Source organism: Sinocyclocheilus rhinocerous, unplaced genomic scaffold (assembly GCF_001515625.1).
Source record: "Sinocyclocheilus rhinocerous isolate Xijiao unplaced genomic scaffold, SAMN03320098_v1.1 scaffold1600, whole genome shotgun sequence".
Classification (NCBI taxonomy): Eukaryota; Metazoa; Chordata; class Actinopteri; order Cypriniformes; family Cyprinidae; genus Sinocyclocheilus; species Sinocyclocheilus rhinocerous.
The window spans coordinates 901510-915995 of NW_015665129.1; the positions used below are offsets into that span (position 1 = coordinate 901510).

At 37.9% G+C, this 14486-nt stretch overlaps 3 protein-coding genes across 7 annotated transcripts in view; all 3 read right to left on the reverse strand.

The window, feature by feature from the left end:
- The window catches only part of LOC107731142 (Fanconi anemia group E protein-like), a 5544-nt gene extending 3657 nt beyond the window's left edge, over positions 1 to 1887 (reverse strand). The window contains exon 1 of the mRNA XM_016542130.1: positions 1418 to 1887. Within this exon, the coding sequence (XP_016397616.1) occupies positions 1418 to 1620 (203 nt within the window). The 5' untranslated portion in view covers positions 1621 to 1887. The remainder of the gene's footprint in view (positions 1 to 1417) is intronic.
- Positions 1888 to 2218: 331 nt separating this feature from the next.
- On the reverse strand, positions 2219 to 5613 carry LOC107731287 (probable E3 ubiquitin-protein ligase makorin-1). 2 transcript variants are annotated; one of them, XM_016542344.1, is made up of 8 exons: positions 5482 to 5613; positions 4532 to 4663; positions 4179 to 4462; positions 3992 to 4098; positions 3634 to 3875; positions 3376 to 3486; positions 3175 to 3292; positions 2219 to 2968 (listed from the first exon to the last, which is right to left on the reverse strand). In XM_016542344.1, exons 1-8 carry the CDS (start codon positions 5577 to 5579, stop codon positions 2849 to 2851), a joined length of 1212 nt encoding a protein of 403 aa, XP_016397830.1. In that variant the 5' UTR covers positions 5580 to 5613; the 3' UTR covers positions 2219 to 2848. The 2 variants fall into 2 exon arrangements, with proteins under 2 accessions (XP_016397830.1, XP_016397829.1); XM_016542343.1 differs by having other exon boundaries at positions 3965 to 4098.
- Positions 5614 to 6227: 614 nt separating this feature from the next.
- The window catches only part of LOC107731171 (peroxisome proliferator-activated receptor delta-like), an 11791-nt gene continuing 3532 nt past the window's right edge, over positions 6228 to 14486 (reverse strand). The window contains exons 2-9 of one of the 4 annotated variants that reach the window (XM_016542168.1): positions 13538 to 13645; positions 13000 to 13438; positions 12181 to 12332; positions 11577 to 11715; positions 10478 to 10677; positions 10067 to 10270; positions 9619 to 9862; positions 6228 to 8067 (exon numbers count right to left, since the gene is read on the reverse strand). In XM_016542168.1, the coding sequence (XP_016397654.1) occupies positions 7820 to 8067; positions 9619 to 9862; positions 10067 to 10270; positions 10478 to 10677; positions 11577 to 11715; positions 12181 to 12332; positions 13000 to 13384 (1572 nt within the window). In that variant the 5' untranslated portion in view covers positions 13385 to 13438; positions 13538 to 13645 and the 3' untranslated portion in view covers positions 6228 to 7819. Of the gene's footprint in view, positions 8068 to 9178; positions 9415 to 9618; positions 9863 to 10066; positions 10271 to 10477; positions 10678 to 11576; positions 11716 to 12180; positions 12333 to 12999; positions 13439 to 13537; positions 13649 to 14486 lie in introns of all 4 variants that reach the window. The other 3 variants (XM_016542167.1, XR_001638752.1, XM_016542166.1) reach the window with 3 other exon arrangements.

The window sequence follows — 14486 nt, forward strand, 5'->3', positions numbered from 1 at the left end:
GGTTTTAAAATGAGGAGGCAGTTTTATATATAAATATATATTTATATATAAATATTACATAAAAAAGAGAACAATTATAATTATATTTTGTATTTTATTAATATTATTTTTTATTTAATTTAAAATTTTAATACTAATGATACATTTCATAGTGTTTTTATGCATTTTTATATTTATTCAAAAATGATAACTAAAGGCAGTAACAATTTGAACAATATTCTGGAAACAGTTTACAATAAGGTTTCATTAGTTAACTACTTTAGTTAACATGAACTAAGAATAAACAATAGCCTACTTCTACAGCATTTATTAATCTTAGTTAATATTAATTTCAACATTTACTAATGCATTATTAAAATCAAAAATATCTTTCATTTCATCTCGCTGAATGCTCATTAAAAACTGACGCAGACATCACGTTTTCAGACTATTTCAAGTTTTATTTTGACGTGACACAAAGTAGTGGTATCTAAGCGGGAGAGTTGTTTACTTACTTTATAATTTGTCAATAACGACATAATTTTCTTCATTCAAGACCGGGAGGTCGCACGAAAACAAGAGGCGGGATTTATCGCACGAACCAATCACATTCAATCATAACCGATCATATCCAATTATAGCGCGACAGAGGCGTTGCCTCCTCTCACGTGACTTTCCCCCATTCATCTCAATGAGCCTCCAGAAAAGTCACGCTTTGCAGGGATCCTCAAATCTGGCCCACGAGATCCACTTTCCTGCAGAGTTTCGCTCTAACCCTAATCAAACACACCTGAGCATGTTAATCAACGTCTTCAGGATCATTAGAAAATCACAGGTAAGTGAGTTTGGTCAGGGTTGGAGCTAAACTCTGGGCCAGATTTGAGGAACCCTGCTTAGGGTCTCTGTAGAAAGTCTATGAACCGAAGGGAGGCAAGCCTCCGCTGTAACTTTACCTGCTGGTGTCGCTGTTGGACAGTGTTACTTTTTTAAAACGAGTGCCTTTTAGACTTTTAATATCATATTTAGTCATATTTGCGCTGTTTTATTTTTGTAATATCGATTATTTTCTCATCCAACTTTTTGAGGAGACACTGCCTCCCTTGCCTCCTCGGAGGAAACGCCCCTGATATATATATATATATGATATGTAAATGGTCATTTCTAAATGTACTGGTTTTTAAGAGGCATTTATTTACAAAAAAAGGAATCACGTTATTTTAGAATAATGGCAGATATGACAGCAGAACAGTCGAGTTAAGCCTTTTATTTACATTAAACCTCAGACAGCTTTTTAATACACCACTAGACAGTTACTTGTCAAAGTCCAAAAATAAAAAGTACTATTGTGAATAATTAAAATATTTAATAATTATGACTGTTTGCCAGGTGACATTGTTATGCTCAACAGAATTAGGATAATTTTTGACTGTCTACTTACAGAACGAGAGAGTCCTCGTGCACACATGCTTCTTGTTGGCACAAAGTTTCTAAAAACGGATTTAGCGTGAAATCTGGATCAGATCTGCGCTGTTTATTGAAAACTGTTTGCGCATTGCTCGCCCCGGCTGCTCTTGAATGCAACGAATGAACCAGCAACCGGGACCGTCCGTCAAAACGCTGCAACATAGCTTTCAGATCCATCACTGGACCTCAGTCACAGATATCGCTGAAGCCTGCTACTACGGTCAATTCAAAATGATAGGCGTAGCGGTCCCAGACACAGTAGAAATATAGATTATCAAAACGATTTGTCAGCTCCTGTAGGAAGTTGTGTACCAAGTTTCGGATCAGTTCTTTATGTGGCTCCAAACAAACGCTTAATGTACACTGAAGACCCCTGCAGGTTTGGAGCGGAATTACAACAGAGGAGCTCTCTGGCGACTTTCTGAACCAATTTTGCTGTAGTGTTATCTTCAATTTTAAAGGGGTCATATGATGCGATTTCAATTTTTCCTTTCTCTTTGGAGTGTTACAAGCTCTTGGTGCATAAAGAAGATCTGTAAAGTTGCAAACACTAAAGTCTCAAAACCAAAGAGATATTCTTTATAAAAGTTAAGAGTTAACCACGCCTACCTAAAACGGCTCATTCTAACACGCCCCCACATGTCTACATCACAATGTGGGAAGATTTGCATAACACCGCCCAAATGTGCACGCAAAGAAAGAAGGCCTAACTTTTATTCTCACTGTAGTATTGTTGACGCTGCAGCCATGTCCTGAAGAGACTAAGAGGATCAGGTAAGGCAAACAGTGGAACATTTTTTTTTATTTTCACTCTTCTTTGAATATAAACATGTACTAAAAGTCATAAAATGTGACATCAAGTCCTGGTATAACCTGTTAACACTGCTGAGGAGAACAATACAAAAGCCTGCTGACAGGTTGCACATTTAGTGTTTTGCAAAATACCGGCAATATTATAAACTACTACACAATTAAAATCTGATTTCATATAAAGGTATCAGACAAAAGGGTACAACAATCAGGAATCGGCACAGATGGAGGTACTAAACGATCAACAAGTGAAAAGCAAGCTGAATAGGTGACCATGCATTCTGTTAACATTAACTTTTTGCCCTAGTTTCTCCCCAACTCAACCTGAAGAGACACTCAATTTGAGATTTGAGCATTCAAACTTTTTTCCCCTCCCACCCACTCCCTTAAACTAAAAGGCAAAAGACTCACTCATACAAAAAAAACAACAACAAAAAAAACCACACGTAGTAAATCTACACGGCTAAAGAATTAGCCAAACATTTAAGGCTAGCTAAAGTAAAGCCAACCCTAAAAAGAGACCATAAGATTTCAGTGCAAAAGATAAGCAAAGCTCACTCAAGGCTAAGCCAACATATACATGACTAGAAGGTCCTTAGTCATCAAGAAAATCCAGAAGGTCATCGTCATCTTCATCCAACAGAGTTAGGGCAAAAATGTAGCTCCAAAGTTGGATGCCATCAATGCCCAAATCCTCTAACATCTCAGCTGTGTCCTGAAAACAAATCAGATTAAAATGGTTAACTGATGTTGTTCAATACAGCAAGCTTAACACTGCAATACAGAATAGGGAACATTCTCCCCCCCCCCCCCAACAAAAAAAAAAAAAAAAAAAAAAAAAAAAAAAACACCTGCAGTTTACAAACATGGGACATAAATGCAACGTAAAGTAAAATTAAATTAGTTAAATACAAACATTACCCTGGGTGCCGAGCGCCTGCGACGGTGTGTGTGATTAGGAGGCATGTCATGGCTGTAGATACACTCTGATTTAAAGGGGCAGCATCCGTGACGCATGAAGAAAGTGCACTTTAACTTACTAGAGAAACAATTCCAGAATCAATGTAAAGGATCAAAAACAATTACAAAAGATTTGACAGCATGAATGGGAACCTTTCTAACCTGCTTCTTTCTTTGAAAGCGGCTATCAATGATGCCTTTTCCTCTCCATCACAGACCCAGTGCTTGCTGGGAATGTAAAAGGAGGATTTCACTCTGCACTGTGGACAGCCCCTATTTAAAAAAAATAAATATAAAATAAATAAATATAAAATAAATAAATAAATAAATAAATATATAAATAAAATTATTATTATTAACAATACATATATACAGCTTTATATGTGCAAAAAGGAGGAAAAATAAAAATAAAATACTCACTTGATGACATCCTCCTGGAAGGCCTTTGTTTTCCGCCATGTAACAATGCAGCTGATGCAGAAAGCATGATTGCAGTTGGGTAGGATGCCATAACGCCGTTCCTGAGAGGTGGATTTCTCAGAAATTTTGTCCATGCAGATGCCACAGGACACATCTTTGCTTTGGTCAAAAGCCCTTGAATGCTGCAGCTCCGTCGATACTGCAGCGCCACCCTGATCTGGTCTCTCTGGTGAACCAGTCACCTATAATCCAATAACACTTCATTAAACCCAGGCCGATGAAACCCAGATAGCTTCATCTAGGAGCTACAGAAATGTGTAGTGTTTGTGACCCGTGTTTCGGCTTCAGATACAGTTACTTTTTGGACTTCGGCAGGTGCTGCACCAGGTACAAAAGCTGCAGAACTGTAGTTATCTGAAGAACTGGAGTCTGTAGCACTGATTTGTTGTAGTGGTCTGGTTGCATCTGAAGAGGACAACAATTCAATTCATAAAAGAACAATGCGAGGTGTAGTTTCAAAGAAAAGCCTGAATAAGCAGTAATACCCTGCTGGGGAGGTCCATCTTCCACAACCCCGAACTCTTCCTCCTCTGCAATGCCTGTAGTCAAGCGCTCAAAGTTCTGCTGCAGCACGCTCATACTTGTGACCAGAGGCTCTGAACCCCTTCGAGTCAGGCTGTAGGCTCCTTGAGGTGGGAGAAGAGAGGGCTCAGATCCTCGACGATCAGCCAGAGAATGTCCCGTCAGCGCCAAGGGGAACACCGCAGGTGCTGAACCGCGTCTGCTGCTCCCTGAAGAACCTTCACCCGCTTGAGGAACATGGAGATACCTGCAAGACATACAACTCGTAAACCTCTTTTCTAAATACAGGTTCAAAAAGGGCCAGCTGGCTCCTTACCTGCAACGGTCACCAAACCAGCAGCCACCTTTCTGGAAGTACCTACACTGAACTTGAAACGACGGTAATGCTGGAAACTCGTGTAGATAGTAACAGCTTGGACCATAGCGACAAGACCCATTGATGAACTGCCTGCAAAACACAACATGCTAATTACATTTGTTGACAACTGCAGCACATATCTTTCACAAGTTTTTGAAAACTTGCAACACTTAGTAAAAAGAGGAGGAAATAGTAACGTAGCAGGTTTGAACCCTCGAGCATTAGTTCATGTTATTGACTATGATAGTACACGGAAACTGTAGGACTTTACAACTAAGAACTAACAAATCTGGCAACGGTCTTTTCAAACTACGTTGCAGTTCAAAGTATAAGAAGTCACGATGTTTGTTGTAACTGCACTAATCTTTCTACTAAAACAAAAACAAATCGCTCGCTGCCGTAACCGGATGTAAACATCGACGTTAAAGCAGGAAAAGTCACTCTTTCAAACAGATGATCGGGGCTAAAAACGAACTTTTCGTCCAGTCAAAAACACGGAACTACCTGCAGACTTCTCTTTCCACGTTTAAGCTGCCTTTTCTCGGCTGTCTACAAGGTGTGCGATACCGATCCATTTTTAGATCCTCCAAAGAACTTGATTTAATGCAGTTGTTAGAGTAAGTAAACGGATTGAAGAGTTGGTGAGAGAGAGTGACGCTGGAGACCCACGTCACGCAGAACTCGCGCTGACCAACCAGGGACGCCCGTGTCTTTTCTATAGAATAAACAGCGAGTTTGGAGGGTGACACCCATACAAACGAGACTTGGATCTCACAATTCATATAAACTTTCAGATCTTTGTCATAACACATTTCTTCCCCTAATTGTTTGCTTGGTGGCACTGCAACAATCCAACTACTGATCTGCACACTAGTGCAAAAGCTAAGAGCTGAAGTGTATATACCCACCTACAAACTGCACTGCTGTCTCCTGGGCCTTTGGATGATTGTGCGTCCCTTTCCATCTTGCGCTTGTCCCTCTTTGCCTGACGGATGGCTAATGGCATGCACACTTTTATAATTGTTGGGCGGGGCCTTCCCATTTGGACGTGTGATTGACAGGGAGGCATCTTAAAACGTGATGCCCAGAGAGGGTCCGAATCAATTCCAGCAAACGGTTCTTTCGAACACAATCGGTTCAGATTATCAATTTAGCGATTCTTGTATGGAGCAATTGCGTCATAACGCGATACTTTCCTTCATATTAATTTTTATTATGAGTGTCTGTTGTAATTTTATACTGAACCTAAATAATGAATACTAAATATAATGATAAATATAACTAAATATAATAATATACAATTTATTAAAATAAGCTCTGATAAATCGGTTCTTTGTTCAATATGACTCGAGATCCGAACGGACTGATTCAATTCGACTCACAAATGAATCCGATTCATTGAAAAGATTTGAAAAGAACGATTCGTTACTATGCCTTGCAACATTTAAGTTAATCGTGAAATCCAAGATTGCACCGGATATAAACGGTTATTCATTGACTCCAACGGTTTATTATTAAAATGTTTAATAATTTTTCACACACTGGTAAACCATACGTGATTAAAAATATTACATTAACATTTATATTTTTGTTAAATATTGGTATATTTAACAAATTGGTATGGAGCTTTTCATAAATCACAAAAAAACTTGAGATGTCTGGAATTGTTTTACTGTGATCCAAAGAATATCCCACAAATCATAACACTTGTGCACCTTGTCCGCTCTTGTCAAGGAAGCAAAACATTGCTGAGATGGGCCAGACTGGAAAGGTAGAACGATATTGGTGAACATGTGGTGTGAAAATAGATGACAAAAAGTATTTTTAAAATAAGAAGAAAAGAAAAAACAAATTTCTGATAATTTCATATTATTGTGCTCTCTAGTTTCACAGTAACAGGTTTCTACATGATCATGGACATCACTCTGACATCAAGTTCCATCTTGAATAAACAGATCAGAAAAGCAAATTTCAGCCATAAGAGAAAATCTCAGATATTTCTGAGAGACTTCTGGATGTGAAATGGTAGATGTGTTGCACATCATAATAATACCAATTAATGTAATTCAACATCAAAACTGCATTTTAACGCGGGTACACTGAATTCCCAAATTATTCAGCACTGTTTTTGACAAGACTCGTTCTAAACTCAGAAATGTCCAAGTTACTTCAATAAAGGACAATGCAAGTATTTACTCAAAATCCATGCCATCCATGTAACTTACAACTATCATGACATGATCATTCAGTAATTAATTAATGCATCTGATTTAAAGAATGAATTTAAGTTTAGATGTGTATTCTAAATCAATTTGACCATAATGTTCTAGTTTGAATGTAACCACAACCTGCTTGCTTTCAATCACTCAATATATATTCATAAAACATGTTCAATCAACATATGATGGAAGACCAAATTTAATACAACTGCTTATTAAGGAGACAATGAGATCTAAGTGATGTCCTGTCTCAAATCAGTAATTATGACTTTAAGACTGGTACCGGACAGTATGCTAAAATACAAGTACCATCAAGGTACCAGATCCTAACAGAGATCAATACAGAAGAATTATATAAACATACATCATACAAACATTTCCTTCCATACAGCTGAAATTATCACACTGTTGTAGGTTTATCCCAAAGAGTGAATTATTAAACAGATTTGTCTTCAGTTTCAATACCAATATATATTTGTAGCAGCTGACGCTGAAAACAACACCCTCGACAAAGTAACATAATTCCAAAATAATATAACCGACTGCTGTAGTTTTGTGTGGAGTCTACCTTTTACTTTAGTAAAAGTGCCTAATCAAACAGAATCAGGAGGAAAGAAGAACTACAAAATAAAAGCCCTACAAACACATACAGTAAGTGGCATTACAACAGCTTGACTGTGCTCTGATCTCCTCAAAGAAACATACTAGATATCACTTGCAAACCAAAAACCATGATGGAAAATACAACTTGTAAAGGTGTTAGCCCTCATCAAGCAAATAAAGAATAACATGACGGTAGTAGTAGTAGTAGTAAACGGTGACTAGATGTTCTGCGTCCTTGAGTTTAAATAAAAAACACTCCGCAAAAATCAGAGAAAATGTCAGTATTCAAAGTCAATAATTGTAAAAGTCCTTTACAAAAATTCATTTAAAAAAAAACAAGGGCACCGCAGCGCCATTAAGATGTGTGCACTCTCTCCGTTCAGGAGGGAAACTGAAGTCCATTCTTCAGTCAGGTCCTTGCACATCAGTACATGTCTTCATAGATCTCCTGTAAAAGCGGGTGGAGGGAGGTCTCAGATTCAGTCTTTTTGATCATCTGAACCAGCTGGGCGTTCTCTGTGACCAGCTGTCTGAGGTCAGCCATCTTCTGGAGCAGTTTGGGGAACAGATGAGGAGAGTCAGGGTGGTGCACCTGAAGATGTTGGTCCAGAGCTTGCAGGATGCCATCCTGCATCTGTTCAACCTGCTTCACGTTCATCAGCCCAGGACGATCTAGAGCAAAGAGAAACCATTTTTAGCTTCCATTTTCTTCTTTAGCTATTTTACCGACAGGGCTCCAGACAAAAAAAATCAACTAAGGAGCCATTGGCTCCTATAAGAAACAAAACTAGGCGCCAAATTATTTTTTTAGGTGCCACAGAATAAATGTGTTTTATTTATTTAACACAGTCATACTGTCATGTGTTTATGTCTCATCCTTTTATGTCTTTATCAGCATTTTAATCCATCTTGTAGATGTCCTGGGAACTAAGGTTCACTTAAAGTGTGAACTAAAAGTCTTTTCCAACTTGAGAACTATATACAGTCAAAGAATTGTTTATTACACAGAATCTGTGCCAATGTCATGGACCATAATGTCAGCATCAACCTCTTTATATTTATTTTTTCTAGCTGACTTATGATATGGACGCAGAATGGTTAATCTGAGGTAAATGATTGTTCCGTGGCATTGTTTTTTTTCCCGCAGTTTGAAACACTGAATGAGCGATTACATGAGACATTTGAGTAAGTTGTACTGTAGGCTATCTTATAAAATATAAGATATACAGCTATAGCACACCTGTACATACAATTTATTCTTTTTTTTTGTGGTTTATATTTATGCATGTGTATTTTATTCACATCTTATTTTTATTATCTGTGTGTTGTTGTTTTCTACGTGTACTGGAAGCTTGTGACACTATAACAAATTCCTTGTATGTGCAAACATACTTGGCAATAAAGCTCTTTCTGATTCTGATTCTGAAATACTTTTTGATGTTCATTCATGTTATAGTAGTAAAGAGAAAGATATGATAAGTTCACGTGCCGCTTAAGACGCGCTAAAGCGATATTGATCATGCTACATTAAGGAGAGCCAAAACTTATTTATTGTTTGAATTTCATTATGAATTTGGCAGGATTTTAAAGCTGTTACCCTACTTTGTTTATTAAAAAGTAACAAAGCACAAAGCTTAATGCGATTTATTGTACGGCAAGCGCGCTACAAATAATATGAAGTTCACGCATTAACAGAACACAGCATAGATTAAAGATCTTGAAAACAAAAAGCCGTATCGATTATAAACGAGAATAATAATATCCACACAGCTGACAGCTTTACCTGTTGTAGTTTGTTCAAGTTGTGCATGAAATAGATTCTGCTTTTCTGCACTTGTACTTTGCATGTCTCCGTCATTTTCGAGCTCTCTCTCACGCTGCACAACTGGAGCTGCTTTTAGCAGATGTGCCGTCGATGGCGCTCGGCAGAGATGAGGACTGTTTGAAACTCTTTTTTTCCACAAAAACTTTGATGCGCATGGTCTCGGTTTATTACGTCAACATAGCAAAAGATGTGATCTTAAAACAATCCGGAAAAAAGGCACATTTTTAAGTCATAACATGTACATTTATATAGTCACCAGTGGCGACCCCAGCAAAAAGTTCACTCGCAAATTAATATTTTTGGTCGCAAATGCGGTTCTCATTTATGGATGTAAAGTGTATGAACAACAACAAAGGACATTTGAAAACATACTGATCAAACAAACACCACGGCCTTACCTCCGCACAGTATGATGGCTGCCACAAACAGAGCCAGGTCACTGTCATCCAGCTCCAAGGCATTGAATTTCACCGCAAACTCAAATTTGGGCTCCATGATCTCGCTGAAAGGTTTGCGTAGACTACGCAGGAACTCTCTCGTCACAAAGCCCTTCCCATTGGCCACCAGCAGCCCGTCTTTATTCATGAGCGATGGGAGCATGGCAAATATGGCCTCGTGGACTCCATATTTTAACAGCGTTACCTGAGAGGAAAAGTGGGTGATGAATTTAGTGGAAGAATATGCATCAATATTTAATTAATGTATAATAAATTCTAATAAATACTTTTTTTAACTAATGAGGGGGAAAAAAACATCAATCCTAGCAGTCACTACTTGAAATGAATAAACCACTAACAATAGATTTAACAGTTTACAAGGTAGTAAAGTAACATGGATCATTCTCACCTGATCATTAAGGAATAGATCCACAAAGCCAGGGATGTTTTTGGCAAACTCTGTGAGCTCTCGCACAGTTTCAACTGTAGTGCACTGGCAGCGGTAGAAGACATGGACCCCGATCTCTTTGTTGGGTGGTGCTCCATTAAGCTGGTTCCAGACCAGCCCGTTTTCTGCCTGCCACAGTGAGTCCATATCATGGATCACAAAAGGCTGGAGATGAAATGAGAACAATTAAAAACATCTGGAATAACTACAAATCAATCACATACTATTTTGTGTACAAATAAATAAACAAACGTTTTAACATCAAAATAAATATTGGCTTATCGTATTTGCCGGAACTTCAATAACATGCATCCTTAGACTTTGAGAAAACTGAAATTGTCAGTGGCATCTCACTAAAAGCAGAGCGCATACCGATGTGCAACTTGTCTTGCCCGTGAGGATGCTCCGTGCTTTTTTCTTGGTCATGTTGAGGTTCCTCAGGTAGGATGTGTTGACATGCTTGGCCAGTGTTTTGAGGTCAGCTCCACTAGAGCTTTGCAGTTTCTCCCCAGCGAGGAGCCCTGCCACTAGCCTCTTCTTCTCCGCCTCTGGCATACGTCCGTACCTGATCGCTGAGGCAAAGAAACAAAAACAAGCTCCATTTATCACAACATAACCCAGCACACATTTCAAAATAAAGCAACAATTTATAAACACTGGAATATTAGTTGCCGAGTATGACTATTAAATGAACTGTTGAAAATTTTCAGAAAATGTACCCATCCTCAGACCCTCTAATATGCTGATGAGTTTGTTTCATCATCGGAAAAGATGAAGTGGATGGGTGCCGTCAGAATGAGAATTCAAACAGCTGATAAAACAGTGGTGTAAAGTTGAGCACACTAATGATGGATATGTTTCTAACAAACACACAGCTTTTCACTTCACAGGATGCTAACTGATGAACTGGCATCGTGTGGATTACTTATGGATTATTGGATGTTTTTATCAGCTGTTTGCAACTCATCTATATGGCCTGAGGGTGAGTAAATTTTCAGCAAATTTTCATTTTTGGGTGAAATATTCCTCTATAATCAGTTTGCATATTAAGTGGTAGGCTTGCCGCGATAGACGGTGCTGACGGTGATACCGGTGTTAAGCCGCAACACCGGTTACGTCACTTGCCCACCGCGTCACCGACCTCCACCGTCGTTTAGATTTTTTATCGAAATAAAAATCATTTAGTTCAGTAAAAGAACAGACACTACAATTAAAAACTGAACGGCCGCTATTTCAAAGTGAAAGTAAAATGCGCACGCCGCTTTTGCAAGCTATTTAAAAGCTAAGGAAAGCTAGGAAAAGAGGGAACGCCCCCGCCCCGCCCCCACGGTGATACCGGTATTACCGGTGTTGTCACACGTTGATTAACCGGTGGGAAAATTTCCTCACCGTCACAACCCTATTAAGTGGATGGAAAATGAGAGTCAAAATTCTGAATGCTTTAAATTGTGGTTGTATGCAGGCTGCTCACCATCATGTGACATGCCCAATGCCAGGCACTTCTGGAAGCGACAGTACTGGCATTTGTTCCGGCTCTTTTTCTGGACTTTACAGGCACGCTCACACCGCTCATACTCCAGCTTCATACGAATGGTGCGTCTGAAAAAACCCTTTAATAAAAAGATGACAGTTGCTCACTGAAAAACAGCAAGGCAAATATGCGCTTGGATTGCTGAATTATTTCACCACAGAAACGTAACTTTAAGCATTAGGAAGCCCAGTGAAATAGAGTGGTTTTATTAAAGATGCTGTAAGAGATTTCAGTCATTTCACTAAAATTACAGTCTTGAATTAGGCTGCCTCATCCCTTCAAACACAAAAACCCACCAAAATTCATGTCAATTCACATGCAGACCGGGTTTCTGATTGTCTGAAAACCCCCCGCAGTTTTGGCTGTTTACAGAGCCAGATGTGATTTCTCAGGACATCTATTTCAGTGTTATGTTAGATAGTATTGCTTACGGCACCTTTAATATTGGTATATTATAGATGTCTGTTTATTTTAGGCCACAAATCCACCCACGGTTTGTGAAAAACCTTGACTGTAGTAGTTTGGACAAGTTCAGCAAAATTACCTTGCAGCCTTCACAAGCATGAACTCCATAATGAAATCCTGAGGCTTTATCTCCACATATGCGGCACTCAACGTTCAGGCCCATACTACTGGGGTCATCCCGACCCAGCCGTAACTGGTCTGACAGCGAGAGAGAGGGGGTCTGTAACGGATCTATAAATGTGAGACAGACACAGAAAGAAGTTTTTTAAAGCATCTCTTATCAGAGCACTGCAAAAGTATATATTTTATGGATAAAATATTACTATTTATTTACATTTATTTTAACATCAGAAATCCTGACAATGAATGTCTATTGAAATGTTAGAAAACAATTCTCTTCTATATTTTACTCTTGATTTATTGATTTTAATCTCCTATTAATGTTGTTTTAAGTTTCAAAGCCAACAAAGGATAAAACCAGGTCATGAATAAGTCATAAAAAATACTATATAAACAATAATTACATTAATATAATAACATATAATAGTAATAAATATAGTTTTATTATTAGTAATAAAATATATTTATGTTTTGCTGTCCATTTTATTTATATATAATTATTTTATAATTCCATTTATATATATATATATATATATAAACATGATGAAATATAAAGTACAAATAAAGTATGCATAGTTCCATAAATACAGTAAATATTCAATATCAATAATAACATAAATTAGTTTTTTAGAAATACATTGATTGTATTAATGATGTAGAAGCCTTTGAAAACTATGTATCAAATATGATACATTCAGATTTTCCCCCCACTTAACCCTAAAAATATGTCTGTCAGGATGTCATAATACTTGGCTCTGATGTGTAAGCGCAGTTTTACCTGAAAACATTTGAGCTGTGACAGGAGTGTCACTATTCTGTTGAGGACTCTCCTGTGGTTTCCCATCTCCATTCTGTAGAGTGCCCCCCCACGATCCCTTGCTGCTGGGTGAGACCTCTAATCCTGTGGCATCAGACGTCTCGCTGCCCTCCACCTCCTCACCCGATGCTGAGCTTGGCTCCTGTAGGTCTGACATCCCTCCACAGTCTGAGGATGCAGACTCCATCCATGTTGAGTCTTCAAGAATCTGGACAGGGTTCAAGTCTGTCCGCGGAGACGACTGGCCCTCCGTAACTCCTGTGAACACGAGGGGCTCCTGGGCTGCTGCAACGTCTACTGGGCCATCACATTTAGTTTCTGAGGTAGGTTGCTCAACCTGTTCCATGGTTCTCCTGTATGGCTGCTAAATCTCATAACCATCCATCACGTGACATTGCCTCTGAAAAGACAAAAGACAAGTAAACAGGTGTGAATTATTGCAATGGTGCTTCAATACAACACGCTATCAGAATATAACCATCATCGCTGGTGAAGTGACCTGGTGTGTAGTGCACATGCTCCAGAGATTACACGGATGACCTGAGTTTGACCTGAGATCCAGTACTGCTTGTGTCATTCCTAACTCCACCTCACCCCCGTTACCTCTCTGCTGACTCAAATAAAATTAAAGGGAAAAAAAATCATCATGAAGATTTTTAAAGCACAGCAAGGCATTGTTCACACTGCAGGAAAAAAAACAATTTCTTAATTCAGATTTTTCATGTGCAGAGTCTGATATTTCAAAACATGTTCTGCAAAAGAGGGTTAAGTAAAAAAATTTAATCATTTTCCTCATAAAGATACTGATTTTTAACAAACAAAAACTTTTTCATCAAGACCACATTAAATTGATCAAAAGAGACAGTAAAAACATTTAAAATATTACAAAAGATTTCAAATGAATGCGGTTTTTCTATTAATAAAAGTATCCTGATGCATCATAGTTTCCACTAAAACGTTAAGCAATAATATATACACAATTTCAACATAGCTAATAATAAGAAATGTTTCTTGAGCACCACATCAGCATATTAGAATAATGACCATGTGACATATATATATAATTGTATTAATATTTCACAATATTACTATTTATTACTATTATATATTATTACTAATATTACTATAACTATATTATTATTATTACTGTTCATTTTAACTGTATTTTTTGATTAAATAAATGCAGCCTTGGTGAGACATTCAAACACATAAAATTGACAGTTTTGAACAGTAGTGCATGTAAAGATGTACGTAAAAATTTGCAAGTTAATAGTTTTATATTGCAGTATTTGGATTCAATTACAACAATTGCAGTGCTTCCTTTGATGAGTAGATCATACCCTTATAAAAGCCTCTTAAATGCCTTCTTTTGTGCTTCCAGTTTGTAAAGTGTCTATACTCCAGAGCTGGCTGGTTGGTCTCTTTTTTTTTTTTTTTTTAAATGCCTA

Bases quoted from the DNA above. Each gene is read 5' to 3' on its own strand.
- LOC107731287 (XM_016542343.1), bottom strand. From the start codon at position 5,579: ATGCCATTAGCCATCCGTCAGGCAAAGAGGGACAAGCGCAAGATGGAA. The intron at 4,664-5,481 runs GTGGGTATATAC...TGTGTTTTGCAG, and splicing joins GACAGCAGTGCAGTTTGTAG to GCAGTTCATCAATGGGTCTT. The intron at 2,969-3,174 runs GTAATGTTTGTA...ATTTGTTTTCAG, and splicing joins GCAGGCGCTCGGCACCCAGG to GACACAGCTGAGATGTTAGA.